The 20,429-nt window shown below is 44.3% G+C and overlaps 1 protein-coding gene across 1 annotated transcript in view; it reads left to right on the top strand.

Moving 5' to 3' along the window:
• The window catches only part of LOC129698359 (copper-transporting ATPase 2-like), a 72,643-nt gene that overhangs the window by 49,394 nt on the left and 2,820 nt on the right, over positions 1-20,429 (top strand). Inside the window, exons 10-17 of the mRNA XM_055637463.1 lie at positions 1,890-2,024; positions 5,395-5,592; positions 8,135-8,317; positions 9,982-10,126; positions 13,836-13,979; positions 16,694-16,836; positions 19,003-19,206; positions 19,372-19,489. Coding sequence (XP_055493438.1) covers positions 1,890-2,024; positions 5,395-5,592; positions 8,135-8,317; positions 9,982-10,126; positions 13,836-13,979; positions 16,694-16,836; positions 19,003-19,206; positions 19,372-19,489 — 1,270 coding nt within the window. The remainder of the gene's footprint in view (positions 1-1,889; positions 2,025-5,394; positions 5,593-8,134; positions 8,318-9,981; positions 10,127-13,835; positions 13,980-16,693; positions 16,837-19,002; positions 19,207-19,371; positions 19,490-20,429) is intronic.

Here is a 20,429-nt window from a genome sequence, read left to right as displayed (position 1 = left end):
GAGGAGGTGACTGACCTACCTCCGTGAGAACGCTCTTGTTGTGTATCTCGCTGGAGTACTTGCTCCAGGAGCTGTTGAATACAGCTCAGGCGGCTGTCTCTCCTCCGTTTTGGTGGAGACATTTTCCCCCTCCGACGAATCGGAAATGACCGGCCGGCTTGTTTTCCTGGTGGCTTTCCTCCCTGTCCGCTGTTCAGGTATTAGCGGCACTGGGCTTGGCTCGGTCTCGGGGATAGCGGAGCGCTCCAAGAGCGGTCCTGCCGATATTGAACGCTCCTCTGGTGGAGTCGAACAGGGGGCAGTTCTCTTCGACAGTCGTTTTTGGCGTGTACTCATTTTTGGTCGCACTCAAACTCTCTCTTGCGTGGATTTTTCCTCCTGTTCAGTATACTCACCTGACGGTCCGTTTTTTAAATGCGGCTGGAGAGCCTGACTCCAGCTGCCGCCGCTGTAGCACTGCTGGCGTTAATGCCGCGCCTGCGCACTGAGCAAGGGTTCTTCACGTAGTCACTCACGTGACTCCGAAGTAAAATCAAAAGGCAGTCACCAATCCAATAAAGCATGAGAATGTTGCAAAGATGAGGTTGTTCATAGTGGAGCAATTATGTGCACAAAAACCTGGAGCAGCTCAGCGGGTCAGGCAGCATTTTTGGAGAAAAAGCACAGGTAACGTTTCGGGTCGAGACCCTTCTTCAGACAGAGTAAGGGGAAAGGGAAACGAGAAAAATAGACAGTGATATGGGGAGATATAGAACAAACTAGACATTGTCACACGGGAGGCTTGGTCCCCCAACACAATATTCCACCACTCAAGCATAGCCCTCAACTGGGCAGGCGCGGCTGATGGGTCCCAGTTGTGATGCCCCTGATCCCCCCTCCTCCTCTCACCCCCTCACTCCGCCCCTTGCCCTTCCCCCCCCCCCACGCACTCACTCCATCACCCCTCAACCCCCCCTCCTCTCTACTCTTAGCAGCCCTCCGGTGGTGCTGTCATTCCCGCCCATTGGGTTCCCATTGTGACGTAGAACAGGCAGTTATCACTGCGCAGGTGCAGCTGACGGGCCAGGCAAGTGGAAAAGGGATTTATTACAGCTTAAAATGTGAATAACTTAAAATATAACAACAATTTAAACGATCAGCTTTATTCAGTCCATTATTTCCTGTTGTGTCTCTTGGTGCGTTCTGCAGCTGGGGGAGAGGGACTACTTCAGGTGGGGGCTGTCGAAGGCCGGTGGGGAGGGGGTTGGAAGTGCTGCCGTGGCCTAGCACTGCACTTACTACTGCACTCCCGCTGCCCTGGCCTATCGCTGTCGTGGCCCACTGTGGCCTGTCGCTGCCGTGGCCTACTGTTGCGCTTCAGGCGGGGACTGATGGGGAGCATCCTGCAGTTGGGGATGGGGACAGCTTCAGGCGGGGACTGGTGGGGGGGGGGGGGGGGGGGGGATTCATCCAGGCAGGGCCAGCGGGAGCGTTCTGTAGTCGGGGGATGGGGACGGCTTGAGACGGGGCCTGTTGGGGGCCGGTGGGGGGAACGCTGCCTTGGCTTACCGCTGCTGTGGCCTCCCACTGCCACTGCCTACTCCTGCCGCTGGCTAACCCTGTCGCTGCCGTGGCTTGCCGTGGCCTGCTGGCCGGTCCTGTGGGGGGGTTGTGGGGGCGGGGGGGGGGTGTGTGTGGGCGGGGGGTGGTTGTGGGGGGAGGTGGTGTGGGACATTGTGGGGGGAGGGGTGTTTGTGGGCGGGGGGGGGGGAGATGTGTGTGGCTAGAGGGAGGGGTGTGTGGGCGGGGGGCATGTGTATTTTAAGTAAGATTATTTTTCAGCTGAGAATATAATTCTTGACTTGCATCTGATTTTGTAAATTTTAAGTGGTGCATTTTCAATTTTGCAGGCTCCCATTCAACAGTTTGCAGATAATCTGAGTGGATACTTCATTCCCTTTATTGTTACAATGTCTTTGCTTACTTTCACTGCCTGGATTACCGTTGGATTTATTGACTTTGAAATCATGAAAAGGAGCTTGCCAGTGAGTAGCAATAAAATGCATGAAATACCTGTCACAGTGGAACTTGACGCTCCAATACTTTGTCTAATTTGTTTTAACGTAAGTTTAAAATAAATGTCAACCGAGACTGCGGATGAAGAAACGCAAAGCGTTGGAGGAACTCAACACATGCCCATTCCCTCCACAGATGGTGCCTGACCCACTGAGTTCCTCCAGCAGTTTGTGTTTTAAAATAAATGTCAGCTTCATGCAAAGTATCTGGACAAGGCTTTTATGCTCCCCCTTGTAAATCCAACATGAGAAACAAAGGTGGTTGTGGGGAATCAGAAAGCAATTAATTTTCAACTTTTATCAGTTTATAAAAACGTCATTTAAAAAAAAAATCCAAACACCATCAATTGTTAGGGAAGAATTGAGGAATGTTTGAGCCATGGGAATGGGGCACCTAGAGTCATAAAGTCATACAGCGTGGAAACAGACCTTGCGGCCCAACTTGCCCACGCTGACAAACATGTCCCATCTATACTAGTCCTACCTGCATGCATTTGGCCCAGATCCCTCTAAACCTATCCTAATTATGTACCAGTCTAAATGTCTCTTAAACGTTGCGATAGTACATGCCCCAGCTACTTTCTCCGGCAGTTTGTTCCACGAACACACAACCTTTTGTAATAAAACAAACTCAGGTTCCTATTAAATCTTTCCCCCCTTACCTTAAACCTATATCCTCTGGTTCTCAATTCAATCTAGTCTGGGTAGGAGATTCTGCGTCTACCCAATCTATTCTTATGATTTTGTACACTTCTATAAGATCACCCCTCATAACCCTGCGCTCCAAGGAATAGAGTTCTAGCCTACTCAATCGTTCCATATAGCTCAGGCTCTTGAGTCCTGGCAACATCCTCGTAAATCTTCTCTGCACGCTTTCCAGCTTGACAGCATCTTTCCTATAACCTGTAGTTCAAAACTAAACAGGATACTCTAAATGTGGCCTCACCAACGTTTATGACCCCCCAACTTCTCAGCTCATAACTTCTATTCCTAGATTTGATGTAAATGTAAATTTATAATAATTGAAAATGCTGAAATTACAAACTCCATACAGACAACACCCATAGTCAGGATCGAACCCAGGTCTCTGGCGCTATAAGGCAGCAACTCCACTGCTGCGCTATTGTGTCACCCCTACTTTAGTAATAGAGTCACACAGGAGGGAAACAAGACCTTTGGCCCAACACATCCGTGCTGACCATGAGGTCTTTCTAAATAAAGTCAAAGTAGCCTTTATTGTTAGGGAAGAATTGAGGAATGTTTGAGCCACGGGAATGGGGCACCTAGAGTCATAAAGTCATACAGCGTGGAAACAGACCCTGCGGCCCAACTTGCCCACGCTGACAAGGCAAATTTCGTTGCCTTGCAGTCATACATATAATAAAAATGACAAAAACACACAATAAACACAAATTTAACATCCACCACAGTGAGTTAACCAGGCACCTCCTCACTGTGATGGAAGGCAAAATTCTTAAAGTCCTTGTCTCTTCCCCCCTTGTTCTCCCTCTGCTCCGAGGCGATCCAGGCTTTGGATGTTGTGACCCCGCCGGGTAATGGTAAGTAAGTAAGTTCGACCACCCCGGGCCGGTTCAAACTCCGCTGCCCGGGGTGGTCGAAGCTGCCGAAGCTGCCGCACTCCAGTCCAGCGGACGAAGTTGTTGTTGCGGGAGCTCCGGAAAAACAGGTCACCAACCTGTGATCTGCGAGCTCTCGACGATGTCGTCCACCGAGGTCAGGTCACCGCTGCCGCCGGAACGCCTCAGCTCCGATGTCGGGTCGCCGCTTCCGGCGCCGCCGGAACACCACAGCTCCAAGGTCGGGTTGCTGCTGGCGGAATGCCACAGCTCCGAGGTCGGGTCGCCGCTGCTACTGGAACGCTACCCAAGCTCCGAGACTGCCAGCTCCACTATTAGGCCTCGGCGCAGACGGAGACGGACACGGGGGATACGACAAGAGAAGTCGCATCCCCCCGAAGGAAGAGACCAAAAACACGTTTCTACCCCCCCCCCCCCCCCCCCACCCACACACGTACACAACATAATAAAACTAAAAATTAACCAAAACAGGACAAAAGAACAAACAAAACTAAAAAAGAAAAAACAAGCGCCGCCATCTTGAAATTAACCCACATTCCTCAAAACCGCTACTATCTGTATCATAGTCATCCAGCACACAAATGGGCCCTTTAGTCCAACTTGCCCATGCCAAGTAAGATGTCCCATCTATGCTAGTACAATCTGCCCGTGTTTGGTTCATAACTTACCGCCGCCACCGGCTACTGGAGTAAGATCGTCCCGTCAACGGAAGGTTAGAGGCCCCCGACCGCTGGATGACAAAGAAGGGAGAGATTGAACTTTTTTTCGCCTTCCATCACAGTGTGGAATGAGGAGGAGTCACTGTGGTGGATGTTCATGTTAAAATGTACTTTGTGTGTTCTGTTGCTTTTTATTGGTATGACTGGATGGCAAATCACATTCCTCATATGTTGCAAAACATATTTTGCTAATAATGTATGATTATGATGATTAAGACCTCTGTAAACATTCCCTATTTTAAATGTTGTTGTAATACCTGCCTCATCTACATCCTCTGGCAGCTCATTACATTCACTATTTGTATGAAAAGGTTGTCCCTCCGGTTTCTATTAGATCTTTCCCCACACCTTAATCTTGTGATTTATCTCTGATTTATGATGCCTCTGATTTATGATGCCACGATTCTGGGTAAAAGACTGTGCATTCACCTATTCCCCTTATGACTTTATAAACCTTTGTAAGATCGCCCCATATCCTCCTGTGCTCCATGGAATAAAGTCCTAGCCTCTCCATAAACCTCAGGCCCTCGAGTGCTGGCAACATCCATGTAAATCTGTGCACTCTTTCTAGCTTAACAATATCCTTCCTAAAGCAAAGTGACCAGAGCTGAACACAATATTACAAATGCAGTCTCACCAGCATCTTGTGCAACTGAAACATAATATCCCAACTTCTAGAGTCAATACCCTAACAAATAATGGTCAATGTACCAAAAACCTTCTTGACCACCCTGTAGGAAATTAGAACTTGCTCCGAAAAACATAGAAACATAGGAAATAGGTGCAGGAGTAGGCCATTTGGCACCTCTATCAATATGATCATGGCTGATCAACCAGAATCAACCGCGTTCCTGCTTTCTCCCCATATTCCTTAGAGTTATGGAGGCAGAATCCTTCAGCACACTCGTGAAATGCTTGATGTTACGTGAAAAACTGTGACCCATAGGGCAACACATCAAAGGTGGGATTAGATTAGATGGTCCGTTTCTTTTACCACAAATTACATTCTTGACTTGTTTTTAGGTTTACACCATCAAACATATTTCCAAAGCTGAGCTGATTATCAGATTCGCATTTAAGACTTCCATTACAGTATTGGCTATCGCATGCCCCTGTGCTTTGGGACTGGCTGCTCCTACAGCTGTCATGGTGGGGACTGGGGTCGGTGCACAAAATGGCATCCTCATCAAAGGTGGAGAACCACTGGAGATGGCACGCAAGGTCAGTGGCTGTAGAGTGATTGAATAAGAATTATTGCCATGGCAAAATCAAACCTGATTGATAACATGCAAGGAATATTTTCATGGCCATCCAGTCAAAAGATCATGAAACATTGTTTTACTTGAAAAAGACAAGTTTGCAGGGCTGTGGAGGAGAAGGATGAAAAGCGGACCAATTCTGCCCTCAGTTCTGTATCACCAAGTAAATAAGATGTACACACATCTAAAGTAGTGGTAGAATTTGTGAGCAACTGGGCCACACTGATCCCTGTGTCACCCCACTAACTACCATCTTTATAATCTGACCTATTCATTCCAATGTTACTCATTCCCCAATTCACTGCATATGCTATATTTTCCAGAAACTCTCAGAAAGTGCAAATATATCACATCGCCTTTTTGTCAGGCATGTCGTAAAAAATCTGTAATGGGCATATCAAATGTGATTACCTTCTTCAAAATCCATGTGGACTCCTCTCAATCCTATAATTATATTTTAAGTGCCCAGTTACCATTTCCTTAATAATAAATTCAAGCATTTTCCTTGCTAATTATGTTAGTCTTTCTCGTCTTTCACTCTCTATTCTTTCTTCACTAATGGAGTTATATTTGCTAGCTTTAAATCTGTGGAACCATTCTGAAATACAGGAACATTTGGAAAAAGGCAGGTTTATATGCTGTTTCCAAACAGGATGTAGGTCAAGACAATTTGGGGATTAAATTGGCTTTCAATACATTTAACTTTTCCAGTACTTGTTTTTTTAAAGCTCCTCGTTCATTCTAGATCTGCTGTTCTCCACTGTTTCAGGAAGTCTTCTGTGCTGTCTTCCACGACTGCAGATGTAGAATACTTCTAAGTGTCTGCCATTTTCTTAATCCCCTGTATAATATAATATCTCATTCAATGGAAATCATGTTAATAAGTGATGGGAGCAGAATTGGGCCATTTGGCCTATCATCTACTCCACCATTCGATCATGGCTGACCTATCTTTTCCTCTCAACCTCATTCTCCTGCCTTCTACCCATAACTCCTGACACCCATACTGATCAAGAATCTATGAAATCTCTGCATTAAAAATATCAATTTTGGACGGCCTCCACCTCCTTCTGTGGCAATGAATTCGACAGATTCACCACCCCCTGAATAAATCAATTCCTCCTCATCTCCTTCCTAAAGGTACATTCTTTTATTCATGTCCGGTGATCCTAGACTCTCCCACTAGTGGAAACATCGTCTCCACATCCACTCTATCCGGGTCTTTCACTGTTTGGTAAGTTTCAATAAGGTCCACCCTCATCCTTCTAAACTCCAACAAGTGCAAGCCCAGTGCTGTTAAACACTCATCATATGTTAACCCAATCATTCCTGGGATCATTTTTGTAAACCTCCTCTGGACCCTCTCCAACGCCAGCTCATCCTTCAGATATGGGGCCCAAAATTGCTCACAATACTTCAAATGCGGTCTGACCAGCGCTTTATAAAGCCTCAGCATTACATCCCTGTTTTTATATCTAGTCCTCTTGAAATATATGCTAGCATAATCTTCCTTACTACTGATTTGACTTGCAATTTAACTTTTAAGCAATCCTGCATCAGCACTCCCAAGTCCCTTTGCACTTCTAATTTCTGAATTCACTCAATATTTAGAAAATAGTCCCCGGCTTTATTCCTACCACCAAAATGCATAACTCCACACTTTGCTAAGTTGTATTCCATCTGCAACTTCTGTTCCCACTCTCCCAACCTATCCAAGTCCTTCTGCAGAATCCCTGCCTCCTCCACACTATCTGGCCCTCCACCTATCTTTGTATCAACTGAAAACTTGGCCACAAAGCCTTCAATCCTCGCATCCAAATCATTGATATACAAACATGAAGAGCAGCGGCCCCAGCACCAACTCCTGCGGAACACTGCTAGTTACTGGCAGCAACCAGAAGAAGCCCCCTTTATTGCCACTCTTTGCCCTCTGCCATCCAGCCGACCTGCTAACCATGCAAGTATCTTCCCTTTGATACCATGGGCTCTCATCTTCCTTAGCAGCCTCATTATCAAAGGCTTTCTGAAAATCTAGGCAAACAACATCCTCTGACTCTCCTTCGTCTATCCTCCTATTTACTTCCTCAAATAATTCCTACGGGTTTGTCAGGCAAGATCTCCCTTTCACAAAACCATGATGACTTTGGCCTCTTTTATCATGAACGTCAGAAATCTCATAATTTATAACGGACTCTAAAATCTTACCAACCACAAAAGTCAGGCTAAACGGCCTATAGTTTCCACTCTTCTGCTTTGCTCCCTTCTTGAATAGCAGAGTAGTATTTGCACTCCATCCGGTCCAGGTGACTTCTCCACCTCAGACCTTTCAGCTTCCCAAGCACTTTCTCCTTAGTAATAGCCACTCCACTAACTTCCACCTCCGACTCTCTTATGACACTATGATTTATCAGTCTTCCCTAAAAACCTCTAATTTCTGTTTGAAAAATCAATGTATTCGATAGCTTTGATTATTCTGCCGTCCTGAAATGAGCTTTTATCTCCAGGTAAATGTGGTGGTGTTTGACAAGACTGGTACAGTTACACATGGTGTTCCGACGGTAATAAAGGTTCTGGTACTGGAAGACAAAACTAAGCTTCCACTGAAGACACTACTTGCAATTGTAGGCACTGCAGAATCTAGTAGTGAACATCCTCTTGCAAGTGCCATCGTCAAATATTGCAAAGAAGTAAGTCTTAGATATTTTCACACTGCTTCTCTCAGTTCCTGAATCCAATCTACAATTAGCACTAAAATAATATTTAATTATGATACAGTGGGCTGAATTTTAGCAAAAGGAATCACTGGCAGACTGTTGACCTAATTCCATTTTAAAAGTCATGCAATTTAGTTGATGAGAGCTCTACTTATTTAGAACTATTTCATGGGGTGATAATAATTCCAGGCCCTACTTCCAACAAGCAATTACCTTCTTCATGTTCCACCTCACTGTCACCAGTCTCTGTCCTAATTTCGCCATCTTCTTTTTCGTTTGGTGTAACTTCATATTTTTAAATCTTTTCAAAATTAGACTCGCTCATTTGTGGTCCAATTGTCTCTGTACCCTTTAATTGGTTCTACTATTTTCTTACACTGTGATGCCAGGAATTGCACAGAATTTGCAACTGAAATATTAGGTTATACAAATTCAGCAACATTTCCCTCTATATAAACGCGTCCACACATATTAAGTTCTAAATACCATTCTTATGGCCATGTCCCATTTAGGCGAATTTTCAGCAGACTACCATTGACTGTCAAGTTGCACACACACAAACACATCGCTTGCTTCACCAGCCCGTTATGCAGGTGGGGGACAGAGCAAGTGGAGGGAGCACTGTCTAAAAAATTCACACAGTGCAAAGCCAAGGTGAAACAGACACACACCGTGATGAACAAAGGTTGGCGCTATAAAAAGACGGCTAAAGCACAGTGTACGGTAAGTCCTTTAAAAGGGGGGGAGAGGGGGGAGAAGCAGTGGAGACAACTTTTAAGAAGCCAGAGATACATGGCTGTGAAGCTCGCCGGTCATTTAACATTACTGGTCAGTTATCCTTGGTTCTGAAAACTACTCCTTACCTTTTTCTTCCACAATGAGCCAATGAAATTCACCGGTCAGCACCAGCTACAACCTACGAGAACCTTCGACCTCCTGGCAACCCATTAGGACCTCCTGGCGACCCATCTACGGCGCGAGAATGCTCGCTACTCTCCCTGGCGGCTTCATTCTAGTCGCAGCTAATTTTTCAACATGCTGAAAAATTTACGGCGACCATAATGAGGCCGCGACAAGTTCCCAGAATGCTGGAACTCCTCACGACCATGAAGGCGACTCCCCGGCAACCACCCGCGAACATGTGGCGGCCATGTGGCGACTGCATAGTCTTCTGCAGTCGCCTAAAAAGGCGCCTAAGTGGGACGGGCCCATTATACATCCATTTTACGGTCTATGGATCAATCTGCATTTTCATTCTTCCACACAATTCCTACCATTCGGAGCATATGTTTATTCTTTTTCTCCCAACAGATGTTTCCATAAATATGTCTCTTCAATTTTACCTCTGATGAAGGGTCCTGGACCTAAAACATTAAGTGCTTCTCTTTTGCAGATGCTGCATGAGCAAATCACATTCTATTTCATATGTCTAGCAACTGGCATTCTTTGATTTTCATTAATGGTCACCTGAATTAATTGAGAATTATGACGCCTCTTCCTCCTTTGTAAAGAAGTTTTGAGATCCCTGCAATGTTTTTATTAACTAAAAATTGAACTAAGGATGTTATTTGTATTGTTGGGAAGTTTTGCATTATGTTGACAAATGTATTAAGGTGAAATGTTTCTGCCTGCCTCAGGAGCTTAGCACAGACGTGCTTGGGCAATGTACGGATTTTGATTCTGTTCCAGGCAGTGGCATCGTCTGCAAAGTTACCAACATTGAAGCCGTGCTGACGAAAAGTGAACAGAGTCCCAGCACACAACAGCCCACACAGATTAAAGGTAACTAACTTACTGCTACATTTGCACCACAAATTATTTGAACGATGACAGATATGTAACAACAGTAAACAGCTGGGGAATAATAATTCACAGTTTGGCAATAAAGCACACAGTTATTCAAAAAAACTTCAAAAAAAGAATTGAAGAAATATTTAGTGACAAGTGTAAGTGCCTAGTAAAGTAATTCAATTAACTAATTAAACTTGTTAAAAGGCACTTGGACATTAAAAAACACTCAGACAAGTACATGGATAACAAAGGTTTAGAGGGATACTAGACCCGTTCGGCCCCCGTCCCCAAATCAATAATCCACTGCTCACCCGTTGCCCTAAAGCAACCCGTTTCCACCACTCACCTGTTCCCCCAACACAATATTCCACCACCCACCCATAGCCCCCATGGGAGGCCTGGTCCCCCAAAGTAAAACCCGTAGGCGCTCCCTGGAGCCATTCAATCATTCCCACGTGAGGGGGTGTCAGCGCTTCTCGGAGCCAATGAATGGACTCAACGTTTGTGTCGTCGCTCCATGGAGCCAATAAATCCTTCCCTCGTGATTATGCTAATGATGATGCTGCTACTCAAAGATTGGGCCACCAATGGCAGAGAGGGGCATCGCCAAAATTATGTCTCTCAAAATTCTATGAGAAATGAGTGGGCTGGGGGTAAAATTTGCGAAGTCTTTTTTTTTTTTTTTTTTTTTATTTTTTTTTATTAGCAGTACAGTAAATCACATTAATACATCGCATATATCTTATTACATTATGTTGTACCACTTCATTTTTTGAGCTTTAAAAAAGATAGAAATAAAAGAAGTAAGGAAAGTAAGCAAGAATCGTGAAGGTGCAGGAAAGTGTTGGGAAAAGAGAACCCCTTAGGGAAGGAATTAGAGAAGGAAGCAAAGAAAAGAAATAAGACCCTAGAAAGAAAAGAAAAAAAAAGAAGAAAGGAAAATCAATCGCTCTATTGTAACACAAAACTCCGCAAAAAAGGATATACCAACCGTGTTTTTATTAAAAATTTATTTTATACCCCCCGTTTCCAGGTCTTGGTAGCCTTTATGTTATAACTTATTATTGCACCTTATGCTTGTAATAGTTCCATAAATGCAGACCACGTCTTTTGGAAGTGATCTGCTTTGCCTGCTAGGAGGAGTCTCATCTCTTCCAAGTGTAATGTTTCGAACATGTTTGAAATCCACATTTTTGTTGTTGGTATTGGAGCATTTTTCCAAAATTTAAGTATAAGCTTTTTTCCGATTATTAGCCCATAATTAAGTAAATTCTTTTGAAACATATTTAATTCTGGGTTACCTTCCGATATTCCAAAAATGATCCATTCTACTTTGGGTAGTAGTTTTGTTTTAAATAATTTTGTGAAGATTTCAAATATTTCGTTCCAGAATTTTTGGATTTTTATACAGAAAACAAAAGAGTGCGCTATGTTAGCTTCTTGTAACTGACATTTATCACAAATGGGTGAGACATTGGGGAAAAGTTTATTTATTTTAGTTTTTGAATAATATAGTCTATGTAATGTTTTATATTGGATTAGAGTATGTCGTACGTTGATCGAGCATTTATGCACATATAATAAGTGTTTATCCCAGCTCTCTTTTGAAATTTTTATAGCTAATTCTTGTTCCCAGTCTCTTCTAATATTATCTGTTGTAGGTATTTCTATATTCAATATAATATTATATAAATATGATATTAGATTTGCTGATTCAGCCTTTATCTTCATGGCTTCATCTAATAAGTCTGGGGGCATATTATAATAGTCTTTTGTATATTTTTTCAGATAATCACGGATTTGAAGATATTTAAAATATTGATTATTTTTCAAGTTATATTTCAGTTGTAATTGTTGAAATGGTAATAATTTCCCTAATTCATACAGGTCTCTGAGCGTTTTGATTCCCATTCTTTCCCATTGTGTAAATGATTTATCTATAATTGAGGGTTTAAACGAAGGGTTATTGGCTATTGGCATTAGCAGAGATAGATTTCTTAATTTTAAGTTCTGTTTTATTTGTTTCCAAGTTCTAATTGTACTATGTATCATTGGATTTTTATTATAATTTGCGAAGTCTTGGCCGGTGGTGGGGACGGCTTCAAACGGGGCCTGTCGGGGGCTGGTGGGTGGGGGGGGCACTCTCCCGTGGCCTACAGCTGCCACTGCCTACCCTTGCAGTTACCTACGTTGCCCTGGCCCACTGCTGCCCTGGCCCACCACTGCCACTGCCTACCCCTGCCATGGCCTGCCGCTGCTGCAGTCGTGGCCTATTGCTGTCATGGCCTCCCGCTGCCAAGCTCTGCCGTGGCCTGTTGCTGCCGTGGCCTGTCCGGTCGCTGCCACGGCCTAGGTCTATTGCTGTTGTGGCCTACCGTGGCCATGGCCTGTCACTGCCGCTCCCCACCGGCCGCACGAAGTGGCTCCCGGCCCCGACACAGGCGTCACTCAGTAGGTCACGGCCCCGGCCTCGGGAAGCGGCTCACGGCCCCGGCTGCATTCGGCGGCTCAGCAGCAGCAGTGGCGGGTCCCGTGCTCAGCAGCAGCAGCGGTGGGTCCTGGGCTCAGCAGCAGCGGTGGCTGGTCCTGGGCTCAGCAGCAGGCTGAGGGGCGGATGACGTCTGGACGGCTACAGCAGCAGCGGCAGGACCCGGGCTCAGTAGCAGCAGTGGCTGGTCCCGGGCTCAGCAGCAGGTCGAGGGGCAGGACCCGAGGCTCAGCAGCAGCAGTGGCGGGTCCCGGGCTCAGCAGCAGCAGCGGTGGGTCCTGGGCTCAGCAGCAGCGGTGGCTGGTCCCGGGCTCAGCAGCAGGTTGAGGGGCGGGCGGCTTCTGGACTCAACCTGGCCTCCGGGGCTTTACTCTCCTCACTCCGGTGATAGACACCAGGTGCCGGAAGGGGTGTTGCCATCCTGGCGAATGACAGGAGAGAAGACCAATCTGCTGATCTTTCGATTTTTAAACCTTCATAACTTTTGTAATATTCCACCGATCGGAACAAAACTTGGTGTGCTTGGGAGGCGTGGTCCCCCAACGCAACCCGTTCATTAACGTAAGATTCCACCACTCACCCGTTCCCGCAACACAACCAGTTCTCCCAATGCAATATTCTACCACTCACGCATAGCCCCCAACTGTGCAGGCCATTTTAAACTTTTTTAAACATGCAATTGCACTAAGATTTAATGCCATCTTTTGTTATCGAAATCTAACCATTAAACTTTACTGTGCTGGGTTAGGCTGGCATATTCTTCCCCTTTGTTATCCAAATCTAATCATTAAGCTTTGCTGTGCTGGGTTCGACTGGCAGATTATTTCCCTGATGGACATTTGCTGTGAAGGACTCACTGTTGAGGGATAGAACCATTGTAGCCGTTAGGGCATTGTGATGTCATAAGTGCTAAACTGCCAGTGCAGATTTGAAGAAAACCAACTTTTAAATGTGACTTTAAAATTTTAAATCTCCCCCACTACGTCCCTCTCCTTACAACAGAGATCAGCAGCCGAGAGCAGCTGTGTAATTGTGATGTCATTTCTGGTTTTCGGGATCTTCACGGCAGCTTGTGTAAATGAAATCCCATTGTGATTAGACGACTGTGAGATGAAATTGTGACATCATCACTGGAAGCTCCTGGAAGAGTCTTCCTGTCAAATCTTCTATCTTATGCTATTTGCTAAATGTTCTATCTTATGCTATTTGCAGATGCAGCGCCTCAGATTTACAATGTGTCGATTGGAAACCGGGAGTGGATAACACTAAATGGTTTCTCTTATGGATCTGATGTTGACGCGACAATGATTAAACATGAAGTACAAGGACAGACAGCAGTGTTGTTTGCTATTAATGGTAAAGCTCATGCAGTTTGTCCAGTCATAGAATTGCTATAATGTAATGAGTTATCAGCTCGAACTGTGCGCCATTCAAAATGCAAGTCATTACCCAAACGGCAACAATCCCAACCTAAATTGACTAATTAGGAAGAATTTACTTGCATATGAACTTGTATAATAGAATTATATTATATGTTTTATTTTTATGGCTGTCACAAGTGGGAAATGTGAACATGATCCGAGTTCCCATGCGGCATAAAGATGCTAGCAAATCCATACCTCAGTCTCCCATGCGCTCATCAATTTGTATGGGCTGCACACATGGATAGTCGAAAACTAGAGCAAACCTTAGATCTATGAATATTTAAGTAACTAACTATTAGCAATAAATGTTAACTGCAGATACTAATGCTAAACTAGACTCTGAGGAATAAATTTTCACTTCCAAAAAAGATGGGGTGACCCAAACCCTCCCTATTAACCTACTATGTTGGATCTCAGGTGGTACAGGTTGAGGAGGCCCGTAAGATATTGGAGCAGAATTAGGCCGTTCAGCCCATCGAGTCTAATACCTGCTACACAATTTAATCATAGCTCATCTATGTTTCCCTCTCAACCCCATTATCCTCCCTTCTGCCTGTAATCTTTCACACTCTTTCTAATCAAGAACCTGTCAATCTCTGCTTTAAAAATACCACAGATTCACCACTCTCTGACTGAAGAAATTCCTTATCATCTTCTTTCTAAAGGTCTTTTTATTCTGAGGCTGTGCCCTCTGGTCTTAGACTCTCCCATTACTAGAAAAATCCTCTGCACATCCACTCTATCCAGAACTTTCATAATGTGGTAAGTTTCAATGAGGTCGCCCCTCATCCTTCAAAACTCCGGCGAGTACAAGCCCAGTGACGTCAAGCGCTCATCATATGTTAACCAAAACATCCACGGGATCATTCTCGTAAACCTCCTCTGGACACTCTCCAATGTCAGCACATCACTCCTCAGATATGGGGCCCAAAACTGCTCACATATTCCAAATGTGGTCTGACTAGTGCCTTCTAAAGCCTCAGCATTACATTCCTGCTTTTACTGTATATTCTATTCCTCTTGAAATTAATGCTAATATTTGCTTTCATTACTACTGCTTGTGATATGATGTGATATGATACTGATATCACATCATACTGATATGATGGTCGGTGGGGGGGCTGCAAGCCGGCAGCCCTGCCAGCAGCGTGTTTGCTTTTTCTACTTTTTTTTAGTATGTCCCAATGTATGTTTTTAATGTTTCTTGGTGTGTCTTGTGTGTGGGGAGGTAAGGGGGAAACCGTTTCAGTCGCCTCCTCCATGGAGAGGCGACTTTTTCCATGTCGCCTCCCCCATGGCCTAATTGCAAGGATCGGTGCGGCCTTTCCCGGAGACGTGCCCGGGGCTTCGGCTGCGGGCACAGCGCGAACTCTCGTCGCGGAGCGGGCGAGCCCTCGCCGGAGGGGAGCGCTCCGTAAACTGGCCAGCGGCAGCCAGAGGCCGCAGTCTGCAGAGCTCCAGCTGGGCGGCATCCGCAGCCTGGGATCCCTCATTGGGGACCCCGGAGGAGAAGAGCTCTGACCGCCGGCCCTGCAGTCTGCGGTGATTCTGGCTGCGGCGCGGCGGGACTTTAGATCCTCGACTGCCGGCCTGCGGTCTACAACATCTTGAAGCCGCGGTCTCCGGTGGGAAGGCACCGATTCAGGACATACCAGGACTTACGCTGTCTGTACATCTGGATGCCCGCAGCGGCGACTTGAGGTACCGACCACGGTGGAAAATGGAGGAGGACTGGCCAAATGTTATGTCTTCTACCACGGTGATGAATGCTGTGGTGGATGTTTGTGTTACATTTTTTATTGTGTAGTTTGTGTTCTTTCTTATTGTACCTCTGCTGACAAATTCATTTCACTTCCACTTATGTGCAAGTGATGAATAAAACTTGATTGATTGATTGATTCATTCATCTGCAAATTAACCTTTTGGGAATCCTGCACCAGCACTCCCAAGTCTCTTTGCACTTCCAATTTCTGATTCCTCTTCCCATTTAGAAAATAAGTCAATGCCTTTATTCCTACTACCAAAGCGCATGACTGTACACTTTGCTAACCTGTCCAAGTCCTTCTGCAGCCACCCTACTTCCTCTACACTATCTGCCCCTTAACTTGGTTTGCTGACGGTTTAAATCTGATAATAAGGTTAGCAGCTGCAGATGTTACAGATTGAGTTTCAGTCAGTCAGATCTTCCAGCTTTGAGGGGAACACAGCAGCTAAAGAGGAGAGCAAGGTGAAGTAGAAGTCTAGTTCAGAGCAAAGGTCCAGGACTTGTGTTGGAGTGTATTATGACAATAAATAAAACTAGAAATACCCATAAAGAAACTTGTGAAAAGCAGGAGGAAAAATATATCGGCAGAATTATAAAGTTATAATTTGGACATTAAATAAACACATATCCCTAGATGTTTTAGGAAACTTTGTGAAGTTACAGATGAACAATGATGGAATACTATTAATTGTTAATGCTTTATTCTGAGTATTGGCAGAATATGTATGATAACATTTTTTTTAAATAGGTACGGGCTCTTGTCTAAATTTAACGTAAGTAAGCAATCTATACCTAGTCTGAATTGTGTTGAGTACAAATAGAGCTGAATTTTCATGCATGAAAATGTCTTGCATTTCCCAAAATATGTTTTTCTTTGAAAGGTGTGCTATCTGGGATAGTAGTAATTGCAGATACAGTCAAACCCGAAGCTGCAATGACTGTCAGCATCTTGCAACGCATGGGAGTGAATGTGGTCCTCCTAACAGGTGATAACCACAACACAGCAGTAGCAGTTGCTAAGCAGGTAGATGATAATTTCATCTCATTACCCCCCCCCCCCCCCCTATATTTGAAACCTTTTTTTTCTTCTTTATATTCGACACATTATTTCCATCTGAAAGAGAAGGCAGACAACATGTTTCCTAACCTCTAGTAATGGCACTCGGCACTGTGGAGCACCCAGCTACCCAGATAGATTTCCATTTATAAGAGCACGTTGAGGAAGTAGTTTACTTTGCCATTCAATAAGATCATAGCTTCAGCATTTTCTTCCTTGTTCCACCATCAAAGATGCCTCTCGCTCCATCCATCTCCCTCACTAGATTAAAAGGAGATGCGATCTCACTGGGTCTTCACTCCGCATTGGACCACTTGGACAATAAAATCACATACGTCAGGCTGTTGTTTATAGACTACAACACCATCATCCCCTCCAAAACTGTTACCAAGTTCAGAGAACTGGGTCTCTGCGCATCCCTATGCAACTGGATCCTTGACTTCCTCATCAAGAGACCACAATCAATATAAATTGGAAACAACACTTCCACTTCAATAACCTTCAACACTAGGACACCTTGAGGCTACTTGCTCAGTCCCTGCTCTACTCACTCTATACCCATGACTGTAGCTGGACACAGTTCCAACTCCATCTTTAAATTTTCCAAACAGCATCACCGTTGTTGGACAAATTACGACTAATGATATTAGAATATAGATGGGTGATCAATCATCTTTAGTTTAGAGAAACAGCACAGAAACTGGCCTTTCAGCCCACCAAACCACGCCATCCCCAAACATTAACACTATCCTACACACAGTAGGGACAATTTACAATTATACCAAGTCAATTAACGTACAAGCCTTGTACATCTTTGGAATGTGGAAGGAAATTGGAGAAAACCCAAGCAGTTCACGGGAAGAACATACAAACTCCGTACAGACAGCACCCTGTGGTCAAGATCGAACCCGAGACTCTGGCGCTGCACTACTGTGCCGCCCATCTGTTTGAATGATGCCAGCACAACAGCCTTGCTCCCAACATCAGTAAGACCAGGGAGCTGATTGTTGACTTTAGAAGAGGAAGACCGAGGATCCACAAACCTGTCTTCATTGATGAGTTGGTGGTGGACAGAATCAACAGGTTCCTGGGCGTGCATATCTCTGAAGATTTGTATTGTACCCAACTGGTTGATGCAATCATAAAGAAAGCCCATCAATACCTCTACTTCCATAGAAGATTGAGGATATACGGTATGGTGACAAATACTTTCTTGAATTTCTACAGATGTATGGTAGAAAGCAACTGACTGGTTGCCTCACAGTCTGGTTTATTAACTCAAATGCCCAAGAATGAAGTGGTGACACAGCCTGGTTCATCGTAGGTACTGACCTCCCCGCCCTCGACAGAGTCTATACGAGGCACTGCCTCAAAAATGCAGCCAACAAAGACACAGATGACCCTTGCTACACTCGCATTTCACTCTTACTATTGGGAAGAAGGTGTAAGAGTCTTAAAACCTCCAGGTTTAAGAACAGCTTCTTCCCAACACCATCAGGTTCTTGAATACTACAAACACCAACTAAGCTATTAAATACGAACTGTCTTGGTAACACTAAGGACTACAGCTTTTATTGCAGTAATATTAGGGGTAATTTTTTCAATTTTTTATGTTATCTATGAGTACTGTGTTTGCAGACCTGAGCTGCTGCAGGTAAGAATTTCATCATTCCATTTTCAAAACATATCTCTATTAAACACTCTTGACTCTTGAACTTTGACTTAATTGCAGATGAAAACTCTGGCCACTTCGACTTTGTTTACTGATTCAGCCTCCACGGCAGTCCAGTGGCGAGTTCTAAACATTCACAACCTTTTGAGAGAAGGTATTCCTTCTCATTTCCATCTTAATGATATCCCCTTATTCTGATGGTGCATCCCTTATTTCTAGATATACTACGCTAAATATCCACTTTGTCAAACCTCATTCAAAACATAGAACGGGTTCTTCAGGCCACGTTGCCTGTGCCCAACAAGATGTCAAATTAAACTAATCAATCCTTCATGCCTTCAAGTGACTCGTATCGCTCTATTCCCTATTTATATGTTACTCAAGTACAGAAGTATTTAATTGGTAAAGATTTTGCTGGTACTAAACAAAATCCTAATTTCTCCATTCTATTTATTTTATAGATTGGCATCAGGGAAGTGATTGCAGAAGTCCTTCCCTCCCAAAAGGTGGCTAAAGTTCAGGATCTCCAGCAACAGGGTTTATGGGTAGCAATGGTCGGAGATGGTGTCAATGATTCTCCCGTCCTTGCTCAAGCTGATGTGGGGATCGCCATTGGATCTGGCACAGATGTGGCCATTGAAGCAGCTGATGTGGTGCTCATGAGAGTGAGCAACTGTTACAACATTCATTGCACTTCTAATCTCATTGTTTAGATTATGTAAAAAAGAATGACCAGAAGGAATGTAGTATATTGAAATACGTCATTTAAATATATTTTATTGCCTTCATTTATATTCTGTGATGACACACCTTCTGTATTTTGCCTGCAGAATGATCTACTGGATGTTGTGGCCAGTATTGATATATCCAAAAAAACTGTTACTCGAATTCGAATAAATTTTTTCTTTGCCTTAGTTTATAATCTGGTTGGAGTCCCTATTGCTGCTGGTGAGTAGTGGCTTTTTCTATTCTTGTGTTTAAACCATTCTTCTCCTTAAGGGTAATTAATAAAATGGTTCAACCCTGTTATAGGGTAATAAGGGGAAGGCACTGGGCTAATGTGAGGAGCCAGTGGAAAATCAGCAATGCATTGAAAAGGTACATATGTCCAAGGCTAGTTTCCTTTTTGCATCATTGAAAAGTTTGGGACACAAATCTGACATTCCAGTGTACTTGGCTAGCACAAACATAGATGAAACTGTCCAGCATGGATAACATAATGGTCCACATAGAGGAATTCTGATAGAGGAAAATGGGACAGTGGGAGACTTTGCAGCAACCAGTTAGCCCTCTTGCTCTACGAAATTTAGAAAATTTTGCTCTGGAAAATTAACCCACTCTTGGTCAGTTTCCACTGGTCTTTTTAGGTAAGATTTTTATCTTTAAAACATTTCTCTCTTTTATCAGTCTTACGTTAGTATGGCACTGTAATTGCTTCCAGCACACAGCAATTCCAGACCCTGACACATCCCCCAGAGATGCAGAATCATCTCTATTTCCATCCAACTTCTTTTGATGTGATCATGGCTGTGAATGTCAGTGGTGCAAAAAATGTGATTGTTGACATGTTATGTTTAATTTTAATCTTCCACATATATCTATGATAAATTTTACTTGGATCACCAACTACCTGACTGGACGACCACTGTATGTCAGGCTACAGAACTGTGTCTCGGACATGGTTGTGTGCAACACAGGGACTACACAGGGGACGGTCTTCTCTCCCTTCCTGTTCACCATGTACACCTCGGACCTCAGATATAACTCGGACTCCTGCCACCTGCAGAAGTTGAATCACCTGCAGCTCAACACCAACAAGACTAAGGAGTGAGTGGTGGACTTTAGGAGGAGATGAACACCCCTGTCCCCTGTCTCCATCAAAGGTGTG

This window comes from Leucoraja erinacea, chromosome 6 (genome assembly GCF_028641065.1).
Source record: "Leucoraja erinacea ecotype New England chromosome 6, Leri_hhj_1, whole genome shotgun sequence".
NCBI classification, from domain to species: Eukaryota; Metazoa; Chordata; class Chondrichthyes; order Rajiformes; family Rajidae; genus Leucoraja; species Leucoraja erinaceus.
Note: the sequence above shows the minus strand (reverse complement) of the source record. Positions and strands in the feature narration are given on the sequence as shown.